Source organism: Myotis nattereri (genome assembly GCF_964212035.1).
Source record: "Myotis nattereri genome assembly, chromosome: 3".
NCBI lineage: Eukaryota > Metazoa > Chordata > Mammalia > Chiroptera > Vespertilionidae > Myotis > Myotis nattereri.
The window spans coordinates 54189209-54209299 of NC_138077.1; the positions used below are offsets into that span (position 1 = coordinate 54189209).

At 43.1% G+C, this 20091-nt stretch overlaps 1 protein-coding gene across 1 annotated transcript in view; it reads left to right on the forward strand.

Moving 5' to 3' along the window:
* The first annotated feature begins 9150 nt into the window (after positions 1-9150).
* Positions 9151-20091, forward strand: part of TFRC (transferrin receptor) — a 29257-nt gene continuing 18316 nt past the window's right edge. The window contains exons 1-6 of the mRNA XM_081085367.1: positions 9151-9200; positions 15381-15439; positions 16237-16441; positions 16947-17145; positions 18203-18352; positions 18497-18599. Coding sequence (XP_080941493.1) covers positions 15404-15439; positions 16237-16441; positions 16947-17145; positions 18203-18352; positions 18497-18599 — 693 coding nt within the window. The 5' untranslated portion in view covers positions 9151-9200; positions 15381-15403. The remainder of the gene's footprint in view (positions 9201-15380; positions 15440-16236; positions 16442-16946; positions 17146-18202; positions 18353-18496; positions 18600-20091) is intronic.

The following is a 20091-nucleotide window of genomic DNA, read 5'->3' on the forward strand; positions in this document are numbered from 1 at the left end:
GGGCAAACTCCCCCATATTAACCTGGATGTTGCTCCTGTTCCATGTTCTCCATGTGAGCTTCCTTTTCGCACAAGGGAAACAAAAATTAACTTAGTTCACAGTATTAGGACAGGAAACTGAAGGTTTCCAAGTACATTTTTAAGGGGAAAAAATGCAAAATAAAATGGAAAATAGTACCAACCTCAAATATATGAGTTGACAGTCCACCTCCATCCTCTGGAGTACATCCTGTTCCAATGTGCAGAGCTCCACATTTTTATTTTATGATTCTAGTCTTAAAGTGGTCGCCCTAGGCTTGGGGTTCCAAGGTTAAGAAAATGGGCACAGCTTGTCCATGGGAACTGTAGTCAGAGCTGAATGCAGGTCAGAGTGGTTTCTGCAGTGGCTGCTATGAGGACCTCCTGTATGGCGGGCAGAGTTCTGCTATGATTGAGCACAGGGCAGGCCAGCATTTGAAAGCATCGGAAAAGGTTTTATCTGTTTTCTAACTCTGCCTCCCAACTCATAAAAGCTCAATCAACATTTGCTGAAGGGTAGGGTGGTACAAAGTTGAAACAGTGGACAAAGTAACAGGGAGAAACCTCAGGAGTTGAAATTTAACTTTGAGCAAGTCATTTGTCCCCTTCGCTAAAACGATTCGTGCTCTGAGAAGCATGAACTAGGACTGTGCTTTTCAAATACAGGTCACAATGCAGTGAGAAATCAAGCTTACTAGGTTGAAATCAGCATTTTAGAAATTAGAGAATTCCAGACTGCTTTGCACACAGCCAGGGTATTATTTCATGAAACTTTTGTTTTAATATCATGTAAACACACACACACATACACATACACATGCACGTGTATACTGAATTGTGAAATAAAATGGACATTTTACCATGGCGTGCAGTTAAAAATGTTTGGGAAATGCTGACCTAAGAGACCCCATTTAACATTTAGACCACAGATAGGACCCCAGAAAGAGCAAATGGTTTCGGATCCTTTATTACTGAGGTGACAGATTAATGTGTGTGTTTTTTTAAAATGTGATGAAATGTACATAACATAAACTGATTAAAGTTTTAAATGTAAGGGACAAAGTACTAAATTTTTTTAAAATATATTTTTATTTATTTCAGAGGAAGGGAGAGGGAGAGAGAGATAGAAACATCAATGATGACAGAATCATTGATCAGCTGCCTCCTGCACACTCCCTACTGGGGACTGAGCCCACAACCAAGGCACATGCCTTTGGCCAGAATCGAACCCGGGACTCTTCAGTCCACAGGCTGATGCTCTATCCACTGAGCCAAACTGGCTAGGGCAAAAAAGTACTAAATTTAATGCCTTTGTCTAAAAACTAAAAACCTCCCACTTCCAACTTGCATCATCTTGTAGGTTTGGGTTTATAATGCCTTCCCCCTGCCCCATTCCCCCTTTTTTCCCCAGCTACGTTCCTGGTCTGTAACTAAGGTAAGAGGTATATGTTTGGGCTTTGACCTAATGGGACAAGCAGCAAAAGTTCCTTCTTGTACCTGTGACTGAGTTAGAGAGGAGAATGTGTTTACACTCAATTGTACTTTTACATTAAAAAGTAGATTATATAAAAAACAGGTAAGCATGAAGATGAGCTAGAATCTAAGTGGGCATATAAGCCTTAGCCGGTTTGGCTCCGTGGATAGAGCATCGGCCTGCGAACTGCAAGGTCCCAGGTTCCATCCCGGTCAAAGGCACATCCCTGGATTGTGGACTCGATCCCCAAAGGGGGGTACTTGCAGGAGGCAGCCGATCCGTAATTCTCTCTCATCATGGATGTTTCTATCTCTCTCTCTCTCCCCCTTCCTTCCTTTCTGAAATCAATAAAAATATATTTTAAAAAATAAATAAATGGGCATATAATTTGGAACAAGATTTAGAGAACTCCGAGTGTGCCTTGGCAAGCATACCAAAGCCGCACCTCTCTTCTCAGATCTGGGCATCTGGCTGTCACAGACCCTGACTTGCTTTTATTTTTGCTTGTATTTAACATTTGCATCCCTGTTATTTGTCCTGTAAATATAAATTCTGTTTCCCCAGTGACCTTGTTTGCCTTTTCAGGGGTACAGGTTTGTCTCCTATGTTTTTGCCTGGCACACTACTCAATACTAAATGTTAATAATGATGGCAATTAATTATCTTTTCTTCTTGGCCATTATCAATCACTGAGCCTTTTTTTTTTTTTCTTCTGCAATTGGGGCATTCAAAAACCATTAAAGACAACTTTCCTGCTCTTGAGCAATAAGGTTGTTGCTAGTTGCTTAGAACTTCTCAGTTTCCAGGCTTTCCCCCCCTCAGAGCTGCATTTACTCACTTGGCTTGGGCTCTGAACTAGCAGCAACTTATACTTGAATTGTTAACGTAAAAAACAAACAAGCAAACATTGAAACCTGTAAAGAATTTTTGTGAGTTTATTTGAGCCAAACTGTCAACATATACTGGGAAGCAGAACCTCAACGAATTGAGATAATGCTCCAGAGAATGGGGGGGTTACACATGTATTTATACATTGCAATCGAAGGAGGGACGTAGGTGGGTTACATGAAATTCATTGGTGATAGATTAAGGAGGTGGGATAAGCAAAGTGGAAGAAACCCCTGGGATTGGATAAAAAGTAAAATGATGGACACATACTTAGGTGCGTGCAGGAACAATTAACATGATAAGGAAGGAATATGTGGCATCTGTCCTGGCCCCCAGCACATTGGGTTGTGCCTCAAGGGCTCCAGAAAGAGGGAAGTTACAAGTTACCCAGACATTTTAAAGTTATGTTATCATAGATGCAAAAAGACAGATAGGCTCAGTTAAGGTAAAAGTTGACCTTATCAGTGAAGATACCGGCCTAGGACGTAACTGCCCACCATAACTGCTTTAGTTAGTTTAATTTCAGACCATCCTTTGTGGTGACTTTAGGTCTCCGAGTCTGCTAGACTGCCATGCAGGCCTCCCCTGAGCTTGTCAGGTCAGCATGTGGCCCCTTTCGTCCACAGTATAATGCTGTCCTTTAAGAGCTTTCCTACCTTTTTTTTTTTTTTTTTTTTTTTTACAATTCATCATCTGTATATTGTATCATGTGTTTACCACCCCAAGTCAACTCTCCTTCCATCACTATTTAGGCTCCCTTTACCTTCTTCAGCCTCCCTCTACCCCTCCTCCCTCCGGCAATCACTGGTGAAGGAAAAAAAGCGATGTTACCTCCATGTAGCCAATGGGGAAACTGAGGCACGGGGCCATGAAGCCCGTGGTTCTGCAGCACAATTGGTGACAGCACTGGGACCAGTTGCTGACTTCTAGGCTGATTTCACTACATTAGTGGCTTCTCTGGTTGGTTGGTTTTTTTTCCTGTGATTCCTCCCAAGTAGCAAGACTTGCTTTCATCTCCAGGTGAAGAAAAAAGAGAGGAAGGGAGGGTTTTGCAGCTGACTCCCACACACTCTGTTCCACCCGTAATTCCTCCAAAGAAGCTGCCAGGTAGGGGAGAATTTTAAACATACACCACGGGATCGTTCTCCCTTCAGTCTTCAGGCAAACCTTTCTGCTAGACTGTGAAAGATCAGTCGGAGGCCGAAAACCAGGTGACACAGGCTTTATTAGGGCAAAGACCTGCCGGGCTGTCTCGCGAAGGGAGAGCAGCAGCCCGTGCAGCGGGTTAGAACTCTTTTTAAGGAGAATGAAGAAGGCACGAGGGCTTGGGGTACTTGGCGAGAGCTGGTTGGTTAGTCGATGTATATGTCTATGCAGGGTGTTCCTTCTGGGTCGGGGCCATATCACATTTCCAGTAAGTCATGGCCATTCTAGGGACAGGTGGGTTTAGTAATCACATTCCAGGGAAAGGTCAGTAAGTCATCGCCATTTCAGGGACCGGTGGGTTTAGTAATCACATTCCAGGGAAAGGTGAGTTTGTCAGATGGAACACCTTGTGTCTTCCTCTTCATCAACCTCAATCCTACACAGGTTCCCCACCCCACCTCCACTGCCGCTATCCAAGAGTGGAGCATTCCTATGAAACCTTTCTCATATGTAAGCTGAGACGGTGTAAATGAAGACCCAATTACCATGCATTTATATAGAAAAAATTGGGGGCATTTCAGCCTCCCAAAATAACCTACTAAGTCACACCAAATACACTTAATTACATCCAGATTGATGCTAAGTATAACACCTTGATGAGCTCTCATAGGCTTTTCCAATACTTTAGAACACATCCTGCTAACGATGTACAACATAAGTCGAGGTAAAGCAAAGATGCTCACAGACACAGTTCAGAGCGATGGTGGCTTGATGCGGGATGTGAGTGTCTGCTGGGGTCCAACCCCAGCAGGTCCAGGGGTCCCCAAAGGTGTGGACGGAGTCGGCGAAGAAGGAATGACACGGAGACAGCGTTCAGTTGATCAGCAGCCTAGCCAGGATCTCTAGCCAAGTTCTGGTCAGGATCTCCAGCGAAGTTCTGGTTAGGATCTCCAGCCAGGTTCTGTGTCCATGTTCTCTTGCTAGGTTCTCCAGCCAGGTTCTCCAGGTTCTCCAGCCAGGTTCTGTCCAGGTTCTCCAGCCAGGTTCAGTCACCAGGTTCTAGTCAGGTTCTCTTGCCAATTTCTGTAGTCAGGTTCAGTCCAGGATCTTTTGCCATGTTCTCTCCAGCGAAGTTCTTCTGTCTCTAGGTTCTGTGTAGGTTCTGTGTCTAGGTTCTGTGTAGGTTCTGTGTCTAGGTTCTGAGTCTAGGTTCTGTGTCTAGGTTCTGAGTCTAGGTTCTGTGTCCTGTTGTCTTGTTACATCTGTATTTATTCCAGTTGATTCCAATCCTATCAATCTCTATTCCAAAGGTTAGGGCGTTTCTTATCTCCATTCCAGGGAGTAAAGATTATGTAGCTTAAGCATGATTGTTCCTAGTTAAAGTGATTAATTACCCACCTGGCACTTAGTTAAGGGGTTTTATTCCCTCCCTAACTTCAGGGGAAAATCCCTACCTGGGGAAACAACCTTTTTCAGAGAGGTGACCTTGGTTAAAACACACAGTGCCAAGAAGGTGAGCAAACATATTAAGAACAGTATGCCATATGTGCCAGGTCCCTTGAAACAGCAAGGATGGACCGGCTCCCGGCAAGTGTCCTTCCCTGGGAAGGAGCAGGCGGGGGCCTCTCTTGGTGCTGGGGGTGAGCACTGCCTCCATATTGGCTCACTGCGAAACAAATGCTGATCTTAACCGCCCCCCCCCATCTGCCCCCCCCACACACACACACACAACTCCCTTTTTGCCTTTTTTTCTTCAGATTTCCTTTGAAAACAGATGTTACCACAGAAGAAACCTGGCTCTTAGGTGGGTCTGCCTAAGATCAGCTGGTAGTGTGTGGGTTCTTGACTTTGTGCAAGACAAATTTCACAACACAAGTCCAAATGAATTTTACTAGTAGAGGACGTTTATTAAAGCTGGGGATGGTGAAGCAAGGAAGGGCCTAGGACAGGGGTGGGCAACCTTTTTGTGAGTGCGTGCCAAAACCAGCAAAATCTCTGACTCAAAATTCTTCTGCATGCCAACCCTAATTTTTTGAGAACATGTTACGCCTACTTGATATCTCTTTTTTTTTTTTTTAATATATTTTATTGATTTTTTACAGAGAGGAAGGGAGAGAGATAAAGAGTTAGAAACATCGATGAGAGAGAAACATCGATCAGCTGCCTCCTGCACATCCCCCACTGGGGAAGTGCCCGCAACCCAGGTACATGCCCTTGACCGGAATCGAACCTGGGACCCTTCAGTCCGCAGGCCGACGCTCTATCCGCTGAGCCAAACCGGCTTTGGCTACTACTTGATATCTCTTAAGGTGTACGTATGTGAAGAACCTTGAAGAAATAATAAAATTCATTCGAGCGACAAAAACACAGTATATGATGATGAAAAATACATTTATTTTTTAATGTATACATGTACATTGATAGTCCGACAGAAAACTATGACTCCGTTTGATATTATCAGTGGGACTTTTGCTGCTGCATCACTGATGACAGAGATTTTACATCAGGTTTATATTTTGTGAGCTTCAGAGATATGCACGAGCTACTACTTTCATCTGTCAGGCTACTCCTATTACGAGACTTAACAAAATTCATCACTGAGAACAAAGATTCACAAGTGTATGTGGATGAAACCAAAACACTGGTCGGATCTAGGAAGGCAGGGAGAGTTAAGGCAGAGGTATAGAAATTGCTCTTCCCCTCTCTCATCAATCCATGTCTATGGTCTTTAAGATAACTTGTTATGTAAAATTATTTATTTATCTAGGATGCACCTACACTGAATTTATCTGAAAAATAAAAGTCGATATTAAGAAAAAATTGTAAATGGAAGATTATAAGAGAGGGTTTCGCGTGGCAGCAAAAGTTACTGGCGTGCCATGTTTGGCACGGGTGCCAGGGGTTGCCCACCCCTGACCTAGGATGACAGGGGAGGAACCAGGTGAGGAAATGAGCCTAAGCTAGGCTGCTTTGGCTCACTAAGAAGTCAGAAAAAAAGAGGGCCTTGGGGACAGGTTCAGGGGGTTTGCCCAAGATGAGCTGCAGATGCCTATTGCTGCCCTGGTTGTAAGCCTCTAAGCCTCATGGGGTCCCTTAGAGTTTAGGAAATGCATGCCGTGGGCGGAGTAGAGGGGAGAGGGAAAGGCACAGGCGTGCTCCTGGGGGGGAGAGGGAGCCCTGGGACATGTGTTTTGAGGGGTTTAAAGGCTGGGGGTCCAGGGGAGGTCTTAGGGGAGGATCTCAATCGAATATTGGTCAGTTTTTATGTTGATGTGCAAAAATGAGACTTATTTCCTTCATCTGTCTTTGGGTGTGGTTGGCAAATGGCCCTAATTGGATTTCTGCTATTTATCTCCCTGAGTAGGGTGATTTAAGCTATTTACCCTCTAGTTGGGGAGACGTGCAAACCATTCTCTCTCTCTCTCTCTCTCCCTCTCTCTCTTTTCCGTGTAATGGAACATTTGTATGGACTGCCAGACAAAGCAAAATTACTTCTCAGTATGTATAGATTCAGCAACAAAGCAAGACAAATTTATTTTCATCTAACTTGAAATTGAGGGGGAAAGGGATAGTAAAGGGAATTTGGTTGCTTAGTGTCTATTACTAATAAAAGCATGAAAATAAAAATATAATTGACACACCTTTAAGGTGATGTTCTTCCTCTTTATTGTTTCATTGTAGTATTTTAAAAAATATTTTTTTTATTGATTTCAGAGAAGAAGGGAGAGGGAGACAGAGATAGAAACATCAATGATGACGGAGAATCATTGATTGGCTGCTTCCTGCACACCCCCAATTGGGGATCGAGCCCACAACCAGGGCATGCGCCCTGACCAGGAATTGAACCGTGACCTCCAGGTTCTTAGGTCCATGCTCAAACACTGAGCCAGGCCGGCGGGGCTCATTGTAGTCATTTTTAAAATTTGGGTTTTCATAGGTTCTGTCCTGACCTCCATCTCCTAAGCCCTTTTCCCCCCAACATGGCTGTAAGATTTTCACCAGAATACTAGCATTGTTTTTGTATTTTAAGATCCCACCAGTCTAGGAAAGGGAGAGGGGACTCAACAGGCTTATTGTCTGAATTTCAAGGCGGCCCTTCCACAGCTAATTCATATGCATCCTATTCTTCATTTAAACTTTGTCCTGTGTAGATCCACTAAGGTGCAGAAAGAGATACTCCTACTTACAAGATTTTAAAATAGTTCTTCATTGGGAGAGATTTTAAGGAAGGGGGGGGTGGTAAAAGGAAAGGTTGTGGGTAGAACCCCGAGTATTTTCTCTATTATAGCGCCTCATAAAGGGAAGAGCAGGAGCAGAAATTAATTTGCATTTTAAAGGATTGATTGTTCTACATTCCTCAGAGCTCTTATCATTTTTTCAATTGAATCTTTATTGTTGAAAGTATTACATATGCCCGCTTTAACCCCCCGCCCCCCCCCCCCCATTGATCTCTTCTAGCTCACCTCCACCCCTCACCCCAGGCCTCAGACACCCTATTGTCTGTGTCCACGGGTTAAGCATATATGCCTACAAGTTCTTTGGTTGATCTTTTCCCACCCACCCTCCCCCGCCTTCCCTCTGAGATTCTACAGTGTGTTCATGCTTCTGTGTCTCTGAATCTATTTTGCTCATCAGTTTATTTTGTTCACTAGATTCCACATATGAGTGAGAGCCTGTGATACTTGTCTTTCTCTAATTGACTTATTTCGTTTAGCATAATACTCTGCAAGGGCTCTTGAAAGGGCTTTATCTCGAACCCTTTTATAGCCCCGGTCATTTCTTCCCTTTGTACACTTGTCTAATCTCCCTCACTGGACTGTAGGTTACAAAGAGGCAGGGAGAGGGTGTGAATGTTTGGAAAGTGTTTAATAAAGTGACAAGAATTCAGTTTTATTTATTATGCACTGCAGAATCCTATAGTAACACTGGCAATGAACATGAAAGCTCATCTACAATTCTATCATTCTAATCTCTTTTTTCTATTTCCCGTCCATTTCCTCACGCATTAAACATTAAGAGAAGCACGGCCAGTCCTGGTTCAGGAGTAGCTTTTCCACATCCTAAGTACAAATTTGCATTTTGCTTTTAATTATTTTTCCTCTTTGCTTAGCCTAAGTATCCTGAGACTGCAAAATATATCTCCACAGTATGGCTTTAGTGGCCACCTAATAGTCCATCAAGGACATATGCTTTAAAGGACTTATTTCGGTGTAAGAAGCCAACATTTAGGAGTGAACGTTCACACCATCTGACCTTGCATTGCAAGGTCTGGTGCTCCGTCAAGGTTAGACTGAAGGATCGGGTTGTAGAGTTGCGGGCGGGCCGATCCCCAGGAGAGCGACTTGCGGCCGCAGGCGGCGTGCCATTCAGGCCCTCCCCGCGCCCCGCCCCGCCCCGCCCGCACCTGAAGAATTGGCGCCTTTTCCCCCACCCCGCCCCGCCTCTCGCTCGCTGCGGGGGCGGGCCCAGGTCCTGTGCGTGCTTTGCCGGGGGCGATCCGTTTGCAGAACGCCTCTTTGAGGTGTACGTGCGGCAGGAAGTGACGCAAGCCCGCGGGGGGTCGCAGGAGGCGGGGCGAGACTATAAATAGCGGTGGGACCGCCGCCTGCTCGGAGGGTGTCAGTCAGCTTCTGTCGGCGAGGTGCGGTCAACTGCGGGCGGAGGGGGCTCCGGGGTGAGTGACGCGCCGCTGCTCGGACTCCTACGACCCGGGGCTTCTGCGGGGCCGGTCCGGGCGATCTGCGGAGCGGCCCCGCTCGGCGCTGTCCAATCTCCGCGGGGGACGCGGGGAGGCTGCGGCGCCTCCAGGGCGCGGGCGGGCGGGATGGAGCGGGGCCCGCGTGCGAATGGGGAGGAGGCCGCCACCGCGCGAGGAGCAGGCGGCAGGTGCGCCGGGGCGGCGAGGGGCTGCCCTGGCCTTCTTCTCCGCTCCCTGCTCGTCTCAGGCGCCGAGAGCCGCGCGGTTTCCCTGTTGGGGCGCTGAGGGCAAGCTGGAGGGCTCCCAACTGTCACTCCGCGCCCCGCCATGCTGCTTGCGGCCCCTCCGGCCACACGGTCCCCGGTTCTCACTCGCAGGACCCCCAACAGATGCAGGTCTTCGTGGGACATCCCTGCGCCGCGGGCTCGGAAGCCGGGGGTCCGCCCCGCGCCCGGCGAGCCGCGCCGCCGCAGGGTTGGCCCGCTCCGCCGCGAGCACGTGGCCGCTCTCGGAAGTGTCCCCGGGGAATGGCTGTCGGGGTGCGGGGATGACCTTGAGCCGGCGGCCCTTCGCCGCCGCCTTGGCGCTCGCCCCGGAACCTGGTCTCCCTGCTGGAAGGAACCCAGCTGCCCCGGATTCGGTTACTGGTTTGTCCCGGGCGTTTAGATCGGGGTTTCTGGGAGCTGTGCACTTGAGCTCCCGGGCAGAACCCGATCTTTCTTGCCGCTCGCTGCAGTTGGGCTGGCGTGTGGGTTCTCATTCCGCGCCCCCCCCCCCCCCCCCCCCGCCATACACAAGCCGGCTGAACACCCGACCGGCTTGGCTTGGCTCGCCTCGCTCTGAAATGGGAGACCCTGGGAACGAAACGTGTACCTTGTGAAAGCTGTGGGCTAGAGGAGGCTTAGCCGAAGTTATCTGCATTGGAATCGATTTGCACAACCGGCGAGGGGGTCCAAGGTCCATTGTGTCGCCGTTTCTGGTCGGCGGCTCTCCGAGGTGGTCGCTGGGAGGATAGCGCTTTGTGGCTTGGCTCTTTTGGGCTCACGATTTACCTCTGCCCCCTGCGGTGGCCTTGGGAGCCTCCGAGAACTCGATTGCTATTTTATCCCGTTTTCTTGGCGGGGGGAGGGGTGGGGTGGGGAGGGAGGGGGTTGACAGGACTGCAGTAGGAAATAGTTGTCCTGTTACCGAGGTTATTTAGATACCTGATATCTCTATTCTGTGCTTAAATATGAGTTTGGAATACGAGATGCTGATGCAGTTGTTTCTGAGCTGGGGAGTTTGACCTTTGACAGATATTTTAAGTGATTTACGAAAGCTGATTTTTTACTGTGAAAACGTAGGCGCGCTAGTGCTTGGCTGGCCCTGCTGACCTCCCCCGTCCCCCCCTGTCCCCCCAGCCACACACACCCCTCAGTTTTGGATTATAATAAACTCAGTACGCTTGACAAGAAAATCCAGAATTAAAACATTTCTGTCCTTGATAGAAAATTTTCCAAGTCTATTAATAGCAAGGCACCCTTTAATCCGTCTTTGAACCTGGCCAAGAGTGTCGGCACACACATCAAAGGGTTTCGGGTCCCAGGGCACACACCTGGGATCCAGGGTCCTTGGGCGGGTGCAGGAGGTAACCAATAGATATTTCTCTCTCCCTTCCACTCAGTGAAAACCAATAGAAAAAATCCTCAGGTGAGGATTAACTACAATAATTTGTCTTTGATGGAATGTTCTTTGTCGGGCAATGGCGTGCTTCTAGTCTGTGCTGAAGAGTGTTGGATAGGGAAGAGTGCTAATTGTGCCCTAAGGGGAGGCATTTATTGCCTCTGATAATGTACATGTACTTATTAAAAATGAAGCAAGGCTCACAGCTGAATTTGAATTAGACAACAATGAAAGCTAGTTAGTTAAAAATGATCTTGTCCTGGCTGATGTAGTTGGAGCATCCTGCCATTCACCCAAAGGTGGCGGGTTCAATTGCCGGTCAGAGCACATACCCAGGTTGCAGGTTTGATCCCGGATTGAGGCTCTGTGTAGGAGGCAACTAGTCTATGTTTCTCTTCTCTCTCTCTCTCAAAAAAAAAATTTTTTTTAAAGTCCTCTGAGGTCTTTTGGAACTCTTCTTGTGTGTTTGCCTTCTGTATGCTTTCCCTGACCACTACTCAGGTAAACCGCAATGACTTCAAGTGGTCCTGACCTTCCAACTGGGCAGTCTTTTTTCAGAAAGCTGAATGGTAATAAAGATGCTGCTTGTTTTCTTTGATTTCCTCCGCTGCCTTTTCAATTTAGACTCTTAAAGCTAGGAAAGCTTGACCTTCTCTTCATGAGTCATTTTGTGTATATTCAAGTATGAGGTCCGAGGGCCTTGCAAAAGTTCTGTAAGTTCATGTAGTCTCATTTTCACTGGCAATATTTTGCGAAATGGGTATCTGTAATCAATTGCTTAAGGTCTTGGAGCCTTACCCATGTAAGCTTTAAAGTTTTCTACTTTTAAAAATCTCCCTACTACCCAAGCTTTGCTCAGTGATTTCAGGATGAAACAGAATAGTGACGGGTAGGAAAAGATTCTAGGTATCAGGTTTTCATTGCATTCTTATCATTCCCAAATGATGTGAAAAATGAACTTCATACATTAAGCATGCCCCTGTGTTAAGAAATAGAATCTCGTTACCATGTAATTCCATGTCAAGTATTTAGGATAGGCACAGCAATCAGAAGAGGCTTCACAGATGGCCCTTGAGTAGGGTTTCAAGAACAGGGGAAGAATGTTAGTGGGTAAGGGCAGGACTGGCTTCCTTTTCATTCTGGAGAAAGTATAGGGCCGTGAAGTATTGGGTGGTGAAGGCCTCTAGAACAGCCCCAAGCAGGCAAAAGGAACCTCGCTTTATCTGAGCTCCGAGGACTTTGGAACTGGCCTCTTTCCTAAACTGAAGGTAGTTTTTCAGTGATAACAAGTGTCTTGTTTTTATTTCAGGTAAAATGGAGTAGCAGCTTTGAGTGTTTATAAATAGGTGAAAGTATATTTTAGTTCCTGATCTCCTGCCCTCCTGGTTTTGAGACACCCCGGAGTGTCTCAAAACCTCAAGATAATTACTATATTTAAAAAATTAAATAGAAATTAATGCCACATTTATAGGAAGTGGGAATAATATTTGAGTTTTAAAGAAGTTTGAGGCTGTAGTCTACTACCTTTGCCTGTCTCCTGTCTTCCATTCCATGGCTCAGTTGAAAACATTTCAGATCCTCCTCCATTTCATGTTCAGAAACACAGGGGGTCTGTTTTGCTTCCCTTAATTATCATTATTAATGTGAGCAACTGAGTAGTTTTCCATTACTGTGAAGAACACCAAAGATATACCGGGTGCTCATATGACTAAAAATCAAGGCAATGTTTGGTTTGTTTCTTTTTATTAATCCTCACCCAAGGATATTTTTCCATTGATTTTTAGAGAGAGTGGAAGGGAGGGGGAGAGACAGAGAGAGGCAACAGTGTGAGAGAGACACATCAATTGATTGCCTCCCATACAAGCCCCAACCAGTGCTAGGGATCGAGCTTGAAACGGAGGTACGTGCATGCCCTTGACTGGAATCGAACCCGGAACCGTTCAGTCCTTGGGCCAGCTCTCTGGCTACTGAGCCAAACTGTTTAGGGCTGGTTTGTTTCTTGTAATAGATTATCAGCATTGGTGGTGATATCTTGAAATAAGCCAAATAAGAGTTGCTGGGTGTGTTTATAGATAGGATAGTGTTATTGCAACTAGCCTGGAAAGTTTTTCTCATGCTTTTAGAACATTTAAATTAATGATTTCAGTTGGAAGAAAATTCATTAAAGGGTTCTTTTAAATAGAAGGCTTTATTGTGTGTGAGGTAGTTTTATTTTATTTTATTTTTTGAAACAGATTGGTGTGTGAGGTAATTTTAAAAGAATGATTCAAATTCTCTGTATAAAATTTCAGGAGTAACTTTTGTGGATATCATAGCATTATATTCTTCACAAATATGTTAAAATAGGAATTGCCTAGGTCACAGTTTTTTCCTCTAACTTGATTTCTTTTATGTTATAGTCTTAATTTTATACCTGGGAATTGAAATAGGAATATCTGTTTTCTCAGTAAAAAATGTGCTTCGATTTTAATCATACAAAACCATACTTAGATGTTTTATTAATGTAGACTTGCAATCACTCAATCTTATCATTTATTTAAATCCTTTATTTAGATCATTTTTAAATATGTTGTCACTTTAGTGTTAAAATTAATTTAAAACTAGAAACCTTGAGGAATGGCTGATTCAGATGAGCATTAAAGTAAGCTGCTTTTTCCTAGAAAAGGATGATTAAAATTGGTTCAGGGTGGGGCCTTCTAGTTCTGGCTCTAGTGATTGGGTTAGGGCAGTTCTGGTGTAGCGATAGTGATAAGCATTTTGTACCAGATGGGGCAAGAGTTTGTGCTTCTAAGAATATGATCTATTTATTGGTTATTGGCTTTGGTCTTCAAAGCTACGGAATTAAATAAAATATGTTAATAGGTTTTGATAGGAGGCTTTTCTAATTCCAGTTTATATAATGTCTTGTTAAGATTAGTTTCTTAATATTTTTAGAAATGAGAACACAATTTCTAAAACCCAGTAACACATTGAACGTCACTTAACCTCTCAGATAATTTGGCTCTTCATCTAGAAAATAGCATACTCTATGTTTTTCCTTTTGTGTATTCTTTTTGCATCAAAGATCTATCGTGTCATTTATAGGAACTGTTCTTTTCATCAGAAGGATCAGGTTTTCTCTCTTTTTCTATTGAAGAAGCTTTGTTGTATTTTTTTGTTTCAGGTGCCAGTCTGTTTCTTTTGTATTTGTGCCTTCGACTAAATTCTGTTACATAAATCTACATACCATGGATGACAGTCTAACTCAGGGGTCCTCAAACTACGGCCCGCGGGCCACCTGCAAATACAAATATTGTATTTGTTCCCGTTTTGTTTTTTTACTTCGAAATAAGATATGTGCAGTGTGCACAGGAATTTGTTCATAGTTTTTTTTAACTATGGTCCGGCCCTCCAACCGTCTGAGGGACAGTGAACTGGCCCCTGTTTAAAAAGTCTGAGGACCCCTGCTCTAACTAGTTTTCCCCACGTTTTTAATTTTGAAAAGATTTACAAGAAAAATTGAAATAACAGTAATATGCATATCCATACACCCTTTACCTGGACTCATCAGTCATTAACAGTTTCCACATTTGCTTTATTTCTTGTATACTTTTTAAATGAAAGTTACAGACATTACAATATCTCATCCTTAAATTTTTAACCATTATTCTCCTAAGCACAAGGCGTTCTCCAAAAACGCAATACCATTATCACATTCCCCAAATCTAACTGATGCAATACTGTTCCAGTATATAATTTATACTGAAATGTCTTATTTCTCCCAATAATGTCCTTGAGCCTGTCTACTCACCGCACCTCAGTTTGAGATCTAAGCAAAGATTTCAATAAACTTAGTTGTCATGTAAACTAAATATCTTGGTGAGAAGCCCTTTCTAGAAAGGTGATAATATTTAAAAGTAAACTTGAGCCCGTTTGGCATGACTCAGTGATTGAACGTCGATTATGAAACCAGGAGGTCATGGTTCGATTCCTGGTCAGGGCACATGCCTGGGTTGTGGGCTCGATCCTTAATAGGGGGGGTGCAGGAGGCAGCCGATCAATGATTCTCTCTCATCACTGATGTTTCTGTCTCGCTCCTCCCTTCCTTTCTGAAATCTACAAATCTATTTTAAAGAATAAAAATTAAGCCCTAGTCAGTTTTGCTCAGTGGATAGTGCATTGGCCTATGGACTGAATGGTCCTGGGTTCTATTCTGATCAAGGGCATGTTCCTAGGTTGCAGGCTTCTGCCTGGTCGGGCGTGTTCAGGAACCAATAGATGTGTTTCTCTCACGTTGATATTTCTGTCTTTCCCTCTCTCCCACCCTCTCTAAAAATCAATGGAAAAATATCCTCGGGTGAGGATTAAATAATAAAATTTAAAAATTAAGAATTAAAATATAAAATAAAAAATGTTTTAAAAGTAACTTTGATACATAATCTACTGTGGTAATAAAAGCTTTTATTATTTTGATGCAATGCATCTATCTCATTATGATAATTGTTTTATTACTAGGCTCTTCTGTGTGGCAGCTCAGAATGATGGATCAAGCCAGATCAACATTCTCCAACTTGGTAAGATATTTTAAGTTTATATTTCTCTCAACAGTTTGTAAGAATATGAAGTATGCAGTAATGACTTTCAGCAAGTAAGCATGAAATAATATCCAAAGCTATTATCAGGTATTCATTTACATTTGAAATGGTGATCATAACTCATCCCACAAAAGAAGAATATATTTAGTCTTGAATAGAATTATAGAAAATCTTGTCGGGTCTTTCAGGTTATTTGGGGCATTGTGGAGGGGAACTGCCAAGTAGATCAGAAGAACTAAAAGCACAGATCAACATGTATTTGCATAACCAACCCTGAATGAAAAGGCTGAAGGAGATGAAGGCCAGTCAGTATATGTTCTGCCATAACCTGCCATTGACAGAACTGGGAACACAGAAGAATATTGGTTTGAAAAGGGAACTGCCTTTGTTATTGTTAATCCTCACCCCAGGATATTTTTTCCATTGATTTTTAGAGAGAGTGAAAGGGAGGAGAGAGAGACGTCGATGTGAGAGAGACATACAAATTGATTGCTTCTTGAACACGATTGGTTGCCTCCCCCACACACCCCGAACAGGTCAGGATTGAGCCTGCAACCCAGGTACATGGCTTTGGCTGGAATGGGGCCCAGGACCCTTCAGTTCACAGGCCGACTATCCCATGAGCCAAATCAGCTAGGGCAGGGACTTCTTTTTCCTTAAGAATATATCGCAAGTCATAGTAATGGCCCAATAATAAGTATATTACCCAACCAAACTTTTCTGTTAATGTCCCTACTCCCTTCTTAATGCTTTCTTTATTTTTTAAAAAATCTCAGTTTGGTGGAGAGCCGTTGTCATATAGCCGGTTTAGTCTTACACGGCAAGTAGATGGCGATAACAGTCGTGTGGAGATGAAACTAGCTGCAGACGAAGACGATATTGACAATAACGTGAGGGGTAATCGTGCTCACGCAAAACGGAAAAGGCTTAATGGATTAATCTGCTGTGGGACTATTGCTGTCGTCATCTTTTTCTTGATCGGTAAGAGTGCCATTTAAACCTTAAATGTTCCTTGTCACCAATTCTAGGAAGTTGTTAATTCAGCTCAGCAAACATTTATATTGTACCTTCTTATGTGCCGTTGTGCAAGGTAGTAGAAATACAATAATTAAGATTCTAAACCTGTCTTTGAGTTTAGCCTGGTGGGAGAAAGGCACATGAATCATTTCAGTGTAATGTGCAAGTGTTAGACTAGAAATAGGCCCAGGATATTTGTAGCATAGAAGCTTGGCCTAAGGATTCAAGGAAGGCTACTAGGAAGAAAAGTCACCCATGCTTTGAAAAAGTAACTGTTTAAAATAAAGTTATATAATTTATTAGATTAAATGGTTTAAAATATATAAAACATACATTGATTCCTTTATAACTGCTTTAAATTTGATTAAAACCAGCATTTTGAAGACCAAGCTGAAAATATTTTAACCCCTATAGGAATAGATTATAAATAAAATCCTGTGAATTCAGCTCTGTACTTTTTCATCCCTAGGATTTCTGATCGGCTATTTGGGCTATTGTAAACGTGTAGAGCCAAAAACTGAATGTGAGCAAACAGAGTCTGCAGCGATAGACACTGAAGAGGAAACTGAAGAGGACTTGCCTGAAGTATCTCCCCACTTATTTTGGTCAGACCTCAAAGCAATGTTGTCAGAGAAACTGAATACGGCAGACTTCACCAAGACAATCAGGTGAGTTCAGTGACTTCACAAGTTGGACCTGAATATCTAAACAAAGGTGATTGGTCTGGAGGAAAGGCTTTTTAGAGCAGGGGAGGCTTCCCGTGTTTTGTTAGAGGGTAAAGGAGTCAGTAAAGATTCAAACTATGATAGGGAAAAAAGTAGAACTTTTGTGGGGACTCTCCTTTTTCTTAAAAAGAATTCACAGGTCCTTAATCTTTGTTATCTGCTGCTTTGTTGCTTGCTGTCAGACTTTTTTGCTCTGATTTTCCATCCTAACCCATTTTTAAAATTTATTGTTGGTACTAACCCCTTTTTTAGATCATGCTCTGCTACTCTCGCCAAGTCATCTTTATCCTCTAGATCGAGACTAATTGACATGTCTCTAGTATTCCTTGATTTCTTCTGGTTCTCACTCATTAATCCATGTCTTAAGAAGTGTTGTTTCTTCCTGTCCTTAGATTTTTAAAAATTGATTATATATAGAGATAAAAGCATCAATTGGCTGCCTCTTGCACCCCCCCTACGGGGGATCTAGCTCACAACCTGGGTAGGTGCCCTGATAGGGAATCAACCGGCAAGTTTTGGTGCGGTCCACGCTCAACCAGCTGAGCCACAAAAGGGCAATCCTTAGATTTTTAAGTTCTTCCTTACACACATATCTAACTCTGTAAAGAACAAATTTATATTTTACCTTTTTCTAGCTATACTAGCTTCTTATAGTTTCCAATGGTACAATAGTTCTTTTAGTCTTAAATTAGAAATATTGGCATTTTTATCACATCTGATGAATACTTTTGTGTATACTGTACATCAGGCATATGAGAATATTGTCTACTAAAAGAAAAAGATCAAATAATTAATATGCCGTGTATATTTACAAATAGCCATGGCAGATCAGAATAAGGAGTTTTGCTTCCAGGGGATTCACAGTACTTTAAAGTAGGTGAAAATAATGGTCTATACCTGAAACTTATGTACTCTTATTAACCAATGTTCTCTCAATTAAAAAATAATTTGCTTGATATTTGATATAATATACATTTTAACAGTGACATTTTTCCTCCAGGCAGCTGAATGAAAATTCTTACGTCCCTCGTGAGGCTGGATCTCAAAAAGATACAAACCTTGCTTTTTATATTGAAGATAAATTCCGTAAACTTCAATTCAGCAAAGCCTGGCATAATGAACATTTTGTTAAGATTCAGGTCAAAAGCAGGTATGTTGAAAGATGGTAAACTTATTTTATAGAAGCAGCTACTTTTAGTTATGATCAATATAGCAAAGACTGAGTGTATTAAAGCCATTTAATTTTTTTCCCAATGGTGGTCTTAGCTTCATTTTAATATAATCTTTTTAACAGTGATCCAAATTCAGTGACCATAATTGCTATGAACAATGGCGGGCCATACCTCGTGGAGAATCCTGAGGGTTATGTGGCATATAGTAAGGCTACGACGGTTACTGTAAGTAAGACAAAATAGTGCATGACTTCTTTTCTGTCTGTTGAATAGCTCACAAGCTCATTGTCTTGACTATTCTTAGGAGTTATAGTATAAATTTACTTGTAAAATGTAACTGGTTAAAATGAAACCCTAAATCTTCATCTTAGTTGGCAAGGCTCCAAGTAATCCTACTGCTCCCTTCTCTTCACTCTGCTCTGACCACTCTTAATCTCCCTGCTATTCCTCAAACACTCAAATTCAAGCACACTCTCACCTCAAGGCCTTTATAAAACTTGCCTTTTCCTTTGCCAGGACCACTCTTCCCTAAATATCTGCATGCTTGTTTCCTCACTTTGTGCAAGTCTCTTATCTAATACCAGAGGCCTAGTGCACAGATTTGTGCACCGATGGGGTCCCTCAGCCTGGCCTGTGCCCTCTCACAATCCAGGACCCCTCGGGGGATGTCGGACTGCCGGTTTCAGCCCAATCCCCGCAGGCCAGGCCAAGGGACCCCACTGGTGCATGAATCTGTGCACCGGGCCTCTAGTATGCATATAAGATCTTTGGTTAATCTCTTTCCGCCTTCCCCTCTTCCCTCTGAGATTCATCAGTCTGTTCCATGCCTGTGTGTTGAGCTGCCCCCTGGTGGCCAGTGCGCATCATAGCTACTGGTCAAACGGTCGACACTTAGCATATTAGCCTTTTATAGATATAGAAGATTACCTCCCTAGGGAAGTCTTTCTTGATTACCTTATCAAAAATGTCCTTCCTTTAATCACTTCCTCTTACCTTGCTTTATTTTTCTTCATGGTCCTTGTGGCACCTGACATTCATTTGATTCTACATTGGAATATAAAGAGCTAGGAGTTGGTTTCATTTATTATTGTGTCCTAGAGCTTTGGACAGTGCCTGACACATGGTAGTATGTTATTTGCATATATCAGATTCCCCCTTATGTGGGGACAGATCAATACCATCTTGGCTGCAACCAATCTTAGCTTGATAGCTTGATTCTTTAATTCTTGATATTATGAAATTTAGGCAAATGTGGCCCAACTATTACAGAAATTTAAAAAACATCTGGATAGAATAGTTCTATATAGGTTTTTCAGGTTAAAAAACCACGTATGTGTATGTCAGGGGCCTTTCTAGTGGATGCCTTTTAAGCCAGATGAAGTTTTATTGTTCTTCTTTCTTCCTGCTTAACCTGTGCTGTGTCGTTACCTACAAGTTAGGGGTTTGGAGGTGGGTAGATTGTTCTGCTAAAAAACATTGAGGATTTTAGTTCCCCTGCAAGCTTTCTCTATTTAGATATTTGGTTATTAATGTCAGTTTATCTGAACTGGATTAGTAGAGTTTAGGAACATTGTGATAACAGCTTATATAAACATCTAAATATTGATCTATGCAAGTCACTTTGTTATAATAGACCATTCTTAGACAAATTTATTATCAGCTTTCAGTTAGGGAGTATGTATGTTTTCAATTGTCTGGGGTTCAAGTATGAGACCGT